The sequence below is a fragment of the Geospiza fortis genome, unplaced genomic scaffold, assembly GCF_000277835.1.
Source record: "Geospiza fortis unplaced genomic scaffold, GeoFor_1.0 scaffold121, whole genome shotgun sequence".
Classification (NCBI taxonomy): Eukaryota; Metazoa; Chordata; class Aves; order Passeriformes; family Thraupidae; genus Geospiza; species Geospiza fortis.
The window spans coordinates 2,682,133-2,691,913 of NW_005054346.1; the positions used below are offsets into that span (position 1 = coordinate 2,682,133).

Sequence of the window (9,781 nt, forward strand, 5' to 3'; positions counted from 1 at the left end):
AGTGATGTTGGCTACAGCATCTAAGAGTCAACCTCTGCAAGCACAATTAGCTAAAATAATGGAAGACAGTATATTTTTCAAGTCTGTGAAAAGCTCTTTAAAATTATTTTAAAATTTAAAATAGTTTTTAAATTTGAAACTATTTATTTTAAATATATTAAATAACAATTCTTAAACATCCAGACAAGAATTATAAGCTATTTCTCTACAAAAAGATACAAGAAAAAAGGACAGTATGGTATGCATTGCAAAGGTGAAACATAATTGTTATATCAAGATCCCTCCAAATAGAAATCCAAATAATACAGCAAACAAAATATGAGAGGACACATAATCATCTTATCCAATAAAAAATGTAAAAATTAAGCAGATGATTAATTAGAGACCCTAAGTCTACTTTTGCTTCTTAACACAGTTGTATGAAAGGGAATTGGGATTAAATCTTAGTGGTATAGGGGGGAAACAACTGTCATGTGATAAAACAATGTAAGTTTTCAAGAAGATGAAATTGAATTAACTTAACAAAGTTTCAGTTCAAGAAAATATCCCGCTTAGAAAACAAATTCATTTAATGAAATGGTTTTTTTGTTTCTTCTCCTTTTTGCTTTCTGTCCTAGCTGTGGTTGCCATCTTGGGGAACATGGAAACCCCTGCCTCATGTGTTTCCCATGAGTTATCAGGAAGTAGCAACAATGAGTCAATAGCTTTCACAGATACAAAATCTCAAAACCTACCACAAATTCATGGAGGCGTTCCTATCTGTATTAATATAGGAGTTAGGGTCTAAAACCTTTAAAATAAGAGAATAAGCCCTTTGAGTGGGCAAGATTACAAGACTGTAAGGGAGTTGTAATCCATCTCCAAGTGAAGTGGAAGGGTTACTAAAGTTTCTATATGTGAATTCTTTTATATATGTGTCAACTGGAAGTGTTGTTACTTAATGCTTACTCATCATTAACAGGCAGTCTTTCCAGCTCTGCTGATAACAAGAGTACAACTTAAAAATGAAATAAAATATTTGTTTTCCTTCGGTTTTGTTGTTCTGCTTTCTTATCTTTACTGTCTTCTGTTCTATGAGCTTTTCTGCCCTGTAATGCGATTCAGATGCAACCAGACTAAGGAAATGAATGACATCTCTACCGTAAGGCAAAATAGGAAAGAACTGAAGTAACTAATTTATTTTTTTTTAATCTTGCACAAAGACATAAGCATAGTGAAATTTCGTGGGCATACGACGAAAGGGTAGTTGAACTGTGCAAGTGAGTAAAAAATATCTACTATGCCCTGGGGTCTTCAGTGGGCTGTAACTCTAGTCTAAAAGCATCCATTTTGTAATCAACTCTTGCAGAGCTCCAGCAGGAAAGACCCAGCAAGTGTCCCAGGTGTTCTTACCAACAGTCCATGGATCTGCTGTCAGTAGAGCCTATTTCAAACACCAGTAGCTTTCTGCATCTAAGGTAGCTTGTTTGTTGGTGGGAACTGCTGGAAGTTTATGAGAAATGCTTTGGCATACAATAGGAGATGGCTGCTTACAAAAAGTCTGTTTGGAAAGAGTCTGGAGTCTAGGGAGTCACCGAGGCACAATAATTAAAGTAGGGATTAGATAAACCTAAATCAATATTAAACCAGTGGTAAAATTGGTTCTCCACTTCAGAGAATTTTCAGATCCTATCTGTTCCTAAAGATCTATGTGTTTCCTACACCTAGACTTGAAAGACAATGTTTTGGGTGCAGTTACACAATCCTCTACTTTCTTCTCTGTGTTATTCTGGCAACTGTAGTAGGTTTACCTGTGGAAGGCCTTCTTTGACGGGTCTGGTATTGTGCAACAAGGAAGAGGGATTGTTGGGATTCCCTTTCTGAGGAGCTGGTGTTTCCCACTCTGCCAGACCGCTTAGGTGCCCCCTGTATCAGAGGTTCCGCATCCATTTCTTTCTCCTTACACTACAGAGAGCCAGTGAAGTGCTTTGGAAGAGCTGAGTTGGGAATAATGATTTTATTAGGGGTGACAGCTTCAGTCAAATATTCTGTAGGTTACTATAGCACTATATAGCACTAGCTAAATCTTTCAGCTCTGCTGACCCACATATCAGAAGGTAATCTCTCAGTCTCTTTTTCTCAAACTATCATTTTGCTTTTTTTCTACTTTTCGGTGTAGCATGTTTTTGTTTGTCTTTGTCAAGGGCACTCCCCCAGATTTCACCTTGAGTGCTGGGCTGGCTGCTCCTGGTGTAAACAGGAGGTGAACAAAGCTTAGCCATCAGAGGAGTGGATTTATCAATCATATTCACAAATAGAAAGCTAGGAAAGGGCTGTGAGTAGAGCAGACTATTTTTCATGAAGCCATACTATCTCTAGCATATTTTTCTGATTTTCACTATGTCTGTATCATGATTCTTTACTGAGATCTTGACTCACAGTTTGTGCTACCTGCCTCAGTTACCTTGCTCTTGCGTGCTTACATGACAACATCTATTCTTTCTCTCAACCTATTTTTTCTAGATCATGAGTATTTTATTGTTGATTTAGCTTAGACCTTTCTCTGTTGGTTCTTGTGTTTCTTGAAATGAGGTACTAACACACACTGTGCTTTCTGCAAGTTGCCATGTTGATCCTTTTGTATCCCTGTGACACTCATTCACTGAATCCTTTAAAAAGCTTTGCTTTTTCATAACAATATGACGTGGCTGATTCACAATCAGTTTGTGATTCACTGCATGCCCTGATCCTTTCTGGAAAATGTTTCCAATAAATGTACTCCTTTATCCTGTGATTATAAGTGAGAATAAAATATTATAGATGCTGATTTCCAATCTTATTTATTTCACTAGCTTATCAAGAGAATTTTAAACTATACATTTCTCCCTCAAATTGCTTGCAACTCTTTCCAGTTGTTGTTTCCCACAGGTTTGATAAGTATAATCTTGCATGTAATTAATGAACAGACTGAGGACAGATGCCTGCATAACCTCATTTTGATATGGTTTTACAATTTGGTAGTGACCAGCTGCTCTGCATATGCTGTGGTTACGTAAGTTTGCTATAATCATGGCTTTTCTATCTAGCACAGCAGTATCGGATCAGTACATTTTCTGCCAGCTTGGTTGTAAAGGGCAATGTGAGAGGATACCAAAACTCACGAATGTGAAAATCAGACAGCTATCACTTCTTCTCCTGTATGTGCTCTGCCCTCAATGAGAGAAAATAGGTGACCTATTGGGCTGGCATTGTCAAACATTCCCAACAGAAATAATGCACTTGCAGTGTTCTCCTTATATCCCCTTTATTACATCTCTCTGCTTTGGCGTGATTGGATTTTTTCCCCCATCCTGCTTTCTATTTGGTAATTCGATTTAATGGACATTTTTGCCATGTGGGTTTTTTTGAGTTTTGGAGTCAAAGTCATTGTTTAACTGAAGTGATTTTTCCTCACTTTACTGTTCCTTGGATTGAGATGGCTTGGGCATATGTAACCTCAGATTTTTTTCTGAATGATTTTTGATTTTTACTTCCTTCACATTCAATGTTATCTAGAAATGTGGAGAGTTCCAAAGATGCTGTATCGAAGTTGTCTTTCTTTCACTCTCTTGTCATTTCATCAAGTTGTGCAGCTTGTTTGACACTTTATTTTACTCATCTAGATTTGCTCTGATTTAAATGTAGGAAGCCTTCCCCATAGGATGCCTGACATACTCTATATCGACAGAATCTCTCTCAAACTTTCTACCTGTGAATGAGCTTTCTCCTGCTCTTAATCTGAGTAGTGAGCTTGCCCTTAGTACGATTTTATTTGAAAAACCTCTCCTTAAAATTTTATCCCCTGAATCATCCTTATGCAGTGCTCTACAGTAAAGTCATACCATAGGGAGGATCTTTCCTCTGCAGTTACTTGATCCACTCGCCTGAAGAGTTCCGGACCTCAGAACAGGCACTGACGTTCTCCTTCAATGTGCAAATCACAGTGTGCTGTCATTCTCCAGCACAAAATGTTCTTCGAGACCAGCATCTGTCTTGTGAACCACCACGTTTGCTAAGCAAATGAATTATCAGTGCGTAAGCAAAGCCCCACTTGCTTGTTTGCTGCGGTGTACAAGCACGTAGGATGCTCAGCAGCCGGACCCGCTGCTTTTCGTTATTTGGCTGGTCAGAAAAAAGGCAGCAGAGTGACAAAGCAGCGGTGCCTTACAGCACTGATGTCTGATCCGTGCAGCGCGGCACTTGCCGGATGATGGGAAGGTTCCCTCGGTGAGCTTCTGCTGACACCTACTGCCAGCGCCGAACCAGCACAACAGCGCCGGGGAAGGCACCGTCCCTACAGCGAGCGGGATTCCGGGCGTGGAGCTTTGGCTTCGGACTACCAGTGTTGAATGGAAAGAGGTAAACACCATCCATGGTTTTATGGAAATAAGTTATATAGACCAGAAATGGCAAAGTCCCCAAGGGCAATTTGGTGGGATTTTTGTTTTGGTTTGGGGTTTTTGTTTGGTTGGTTTGGTTTTTGTTTTGGTTTGGTTGTCTTTTGTTCATTTTTTGTTTTGTTTTGTTTTTTGTTTGGTTTTTTTCTGATAAAATTAGTGAAGGACAAGAGTTAATTGAAAGTCACTTTATGCATTTTCCACTATAGAAGCCAATGAGCTCATAACGGGAAAATACTTCTCAAAGATAAAAAAATCCCCCTTTTTAAACTTTTTTTTTAATAGATGGTACATCTTCATTGTTACTGTCAGTGGTTTTACATCAGATGCAAGAAAAAGCTGTTCTTCGAAGAAATTCCTGCCCAGTAGTAGGCACTTGTTTCTTTAGTTTTACAAACCTCCTTTTTACTTATTTCAATACTTAGAAATCAAGAGAAGGAAGTGTAGTAGAGGATGCCACTTACCGGAAGGTTATTAGTGAACTGCAATGAATTAATGAACACGAGAGCTGTAGTTTAGACCTTTATAGGTATATAAAGGACCAAGAACCTCCTGAGCTATCAGAAAACTGGAAACTATTAGAATATTTGGCTACTGGTGGTAAGACTGTGCATGTTGGAAGGTGGGGTATTATGCTCAGCTCAGTTGCCAAAGAACAGGGCAGAAAACCAATTGGAAGGGTTCATCTGGTTTCAATTTGAAGTGTTATAATATCTAGTTTAAAAACCCTCAGGAGAAAATTTAAGGATAGAGTGGACTTGTTTTTCTTTTTTTTTTTCAGCTCGTTGATCCACTCCCACCATTTTGCCATTTTGTATTTGTGTATCAGGTTCTCTCTTCTGTCGTGAACTCAGAAAAACATAGGCTTTCAACCTGTTAAATACTTCCAAACTTGAAGCAAGCCAGGTGTCACTGCTATGTGCTCTCTGTAAGAAGCATTTATGTCTTTGTCCTCCATTTATATCCTTGACTTGGCAATTCTTCTGTACTGGAAATGCTGCTCATTCTTTAAACTGAGTATTTGCAGAGAGAATCTCACTTAGAACCACACAGTTAATCGGGATGCTTAAATACATGGGATTGTTATACAGATTTAAGTAAACGTTTAACAGCTGATGAGGTCAGTGACCGCATACACTGTGAACATACAAATCAATAGGGCAGTGAGTGTGTTAGATGCTCAACCTATTTTATTTTGAGGCATTTATCTTTTAGTGTAATGGGATTGTACCATTTGTTCAATTTGTATTTGACAGAGCACTATGGAAAGCAGATAAACATTCACAGTAATTGCCATGGAGGCTTCCATATAATCAGGTTACACATCTAAGCTAATAACACTTACATTCTCCTTTTTTATAATGGTCTACTGCCCTAAAGATTGATTTTCTATTGACAGTTCCTGAACACTGACAGTCCTGATGAATCCGTGTTTTTTTTTGCCAGTTGTGCTGACATCAATTTGCAAAGCAATATTCAGAGTAAAAAAATGTGGGGCCTTAACTTTGCAGAGGAGTTTGCATGTGAAATCAATTTGAAATGTTTTCAAGATAGGGCCTCAGAACTGGATTTTGAGCCAAGAAATAAAAGGGAAGCATAGGTAAACAAACCCAAACCAGTGTTGAACAGCTTGTCTTGGATGCTGAGATTGATCCAGCATGAGAGTCAGCTGTAGAGCTGTCCTCACTGGACTAGGCTGTACCTGAGCCATCACTGGGAACACTGATTTTGCTGCAGCAAAAACTTTGAGCAGGTTATTTGGATGGTTGTAATTAGTACTGGAAGCTCTGCCCAGTATTTCACTTTTAATATTGTTTTCCTAACACATTCATGTTTTGCTAACACACATTCCACACTTTGGGCAGCTTAAATTTGGTCTCATGTAGGAATGACATTAGTGTGAACAGAGAACATCTAATAGTGTTGTGAGTTGCTGAATCTGGTTCAATGGCAGCAGTTCAAGCTCTGACTCTGTGAAAGCACTGAAGGTAAACATTTTTTAATCCTGGAGGTCATTGGAAGGCAGTAGAAGAGGGATATGGAAGTTATTCAGTTGGATGTATCCAGGACACGAGCTACCAGCCCAGGCCCCCAGGACAAGTCAGGTGCTGTTTTCTGACTGCCATTGACTAACTATTAATTAACCCAAAGGTTCATGAAAGCCAAAGCTGCTCAGTGGTCATTCCTGTCCTTCCAGAACACTGCTGGGCTGCACGCTGCCTCTGAGGACCAGGAGATGAGGAGGCCTGTGACCAACACCCCTCTGGAATTCTGCAGGTAGCATGGTGGTGAGCGCTTGGGCTTTTAACAGCTCCTGCTTGGGTGATGGGCAAAATAAGATACAGAGTTCAGCAGCAGTCAGGAACTGAGTGCCAAATTGGCTAAACGGGAGCAAGAAGTAAAGAGCCCACACAACACTCGAAGCTGCTCTGTGCAGTGGAGCACATGCTGTTGTTGTCTCCTTGTAGCTGGTACTACTAATAGTACTTACGATATCACAAGTACTATCCAGTTCTGGATCTACACATGCTTTTTGGATGCTAAGTTGTCACATCTAAATTAAAAAATGTTGCATTCACTGTGGGGTATGATGATATTGCCATCTTCCCTCTAGCTCACACTTGTTTTCTCTCTCCTTTTTTCTTGAGTGTACATGTAGAGAGCTTTCAGAGCCAGGTTAGGCTAAACTGCTAGTCTTGCAGGCTGGGCAGGATCAGCTCTGCTAGGGTTTCAATGACGAAAACATCAGATTTTAGCTATCCTTTCTGAAGAGCATGTTGAGGTGTAGCTGAAGGCTGGTAATAACATTCACTTCTTGACAACACAGACCATCTTCCAGTTTATCATGATCTGTTCTTTGGCATGCTTCACAAGCCTTTTGTTTCTGTTTAGCTGGACACTTCTGTCATTGCTCTTCCAAAGAAACAAGTGCCTCTGAAAAATAATTGCTTTGACCTGGGAATGACCCATTTCCTGAGGGTAAATGACAAAGAAGAGACAGAATAGCACTGGGTGAAAATCAGACTGAAATTTTTACATCTTCCATCCTGGGCCTGAAATGAACGCCTGGTACTTTGACTGTCAGTGCTTGGTTCTCATCAACAAAGTGGCACAAGTTCAGGTATGCCCTGTTGCTGACAATTAATCACTCTTCTGACCCATTACAAATAGACTTAACTTTGTAATCAGTGTGATCTTCAATCCTCCTTTCTTGACTGTGATGTTGTTGTTTGCCTGTGAAAATAGCATGGCTCTTGCCATGATTTCTAGTAAGACTCATTGCTACACTCTGCAGGGTACTTACTAACCAGGCAGACACTGTATTTCCTGAATTTTCCTTTAAGACTGCTTAAAGATTTAGTTACTTGTGTAATCTGTATTCAGTGTTACAACACAGAACTTCCTTATCCTGTTTGCCAGATACAGTGTATAAAGCTTGTAAATAAAGATGCATTTAATTTCCATAAATTATTAGTTTCCCAGAGAATTGTGATTTTTATCAAAGATTCTGTAATGAAAGTTTATTGTTGCAGAAATTGCTTGGGCAATCAATCATGATCATAAGTCTGCATATAGTTGGAAAACTTATAAATGTCATTCATCAAAAACATCCATGTTAATTAGGGTCAAGCCACCATAAAAGAGAGATTCCTCTACTGAATATAATTTATCAGTGAAATTTATGTAAGGAATAGAAAGGAGAAATGATTTTGACTTTACAGTCAGAGTGCTTTCATAAAAACATCTGGTTGGGGAAGTAAACAAAGCATCATAAGTTCCATTGGCTTTGACAGTACAAGAGAATTATTTCATCAGAGTGCTCTCTATTATTGACTACAAAGTACTATTAAATGGTAACAGAAGTGTTTATTTCCCATATGTGAAAAACTGGATTGCTCCAGAGGCCAGGGAAAAATTCTTCTGACATTTCTTCAAAATGCAGGCCGGGTTAGCACAGGATTGTCACCGGCCGATGCCCTGAATGGTGCCCATTCTCAGCCATTGCCACACAGTTTCACAGAGCACAGAGCCTTCCCTATTTCCATTTTTACTGCGTTCCTGCTGCTTATGAAGGGGAGACCAAGGAATGAATGGGCACAGACTGCTGATTTATCCCCAAGTACAAGGCACATTGGCAGGATTGTGGAGCTGGTGATGCTGCTACCTTACTGTCATAGACATTAAAAAATATTAGTAGCAGGCAAGAATGAAAATCTGCCTCATAAATTTGATCTTTTCTTCTTCAAACCTGCCCCATATTTTAAAAGATCAGATAAAAAAGTACACTGTGGAATGCATACACTTGCACACACATACACACATCTTTTCTGTGCTTGACAAATTACTGAAACTGAAAGGGAATGAGCATGCACAGCTCAGCTGCTGTCACTGGAAGGTGGCAGTGCTCAGTCTGTCACAGGGCCAGGCCCGGAGCCATTTTTTTCCTTAAGCCTGTGATAAAGCACAGAAACAGATTTTTTCTGTATGTATTAATCATCTGAATCTTTATAATTTAAATGTCAGATGCATAAATTATTTTTAATGGATTAATGAAAATGAAAATTTTCAATCCCTTTGTATTGGAAAGTACAAGCACAATACTATCTCTCTGATACAACCTCTGATTTTTATTCTAATTTTTATTCTAATTTTAGATCATTTGAATGACTGTAGAATAGGTGAGGCCTTGGGATGTAAATTCCAGGTGTTTGTTTGGTAGAACAAGGGTGATGGAGGAGGGAGGAAGTGGTCTTTTTTTTTTTTTTTTTTTTTTTGCCCTTGTGAACAGGAATAGGTCACCAGTACTTGGAAACATCCTGTGAGGTTTCACCTTGTCCTCCGACATTCAGCTTTTGTTTTCCTTAATTTAAGCATAAATCTTTATCTGGAATAGCCTTCAGAGAGCTTAACTCCTGTTTGCTGACAGTATCCCTCCTTGAGTTCTCCACAGGAATACGCTGCCAGCCCTGCAATTAGGTTGGAAGTTGTGAACATTATTCCATTTCATTTTGGCAAAAGTATCGTTTCAGACGGCCACTGGAGATAACGTAAGCGCCAGCTCCGTTCCCTCATTATCTCCTTACGTAGCACCAGCTGGAGGGATCACTCGCGTTAACAGCTTGCTCTCGCGTCTCCGTGAGCCTTGTTTTGTCGCTATCAGCAGCCGGCAGCCGGGGAACACCTCCGCTCAGATAGCTCTCCCCCCGGACCAGCAGCCCGGCGCGGCTTCTCGGGAATCGAAACCCCGGCGAGGGAGTGCTGGGCTCCAGGCTCCCCGAGGGCAGGCACAGCGCGGCCGCCGCCGCCCGGGCCTGCCTGCCGAGGCTCTCGGGCAGCGGCTGGGGCAGAGCCCGCGGGCCCCCGGC

At 40.2% G+C, this 9,781-nt stretch overlaps 1 protein-coding gene across 1 annotated transcript in view; it reads left to right on the forward strand.

Moving 5' to 3' along the window:
• VCPIP1 (valosin containing protein interacting protein 1) overlaps positions 1–9,781 on the forward strand; it is a 30,613-nt gene that overhangs the window by 4,083 nt on the left and 16,749 nt on the right. Inside the window, exon 2 of the mRNA XM_014307849.2 lies at positions 9,504–9,700. Within this exon, the coding sequence (XP_014163324.1) occupies positions 9,504–9,700 (197 nt within the window). The remainder of the gene's footprint in view (positions 1–9,503; positions 9,701–9,781) is intronic.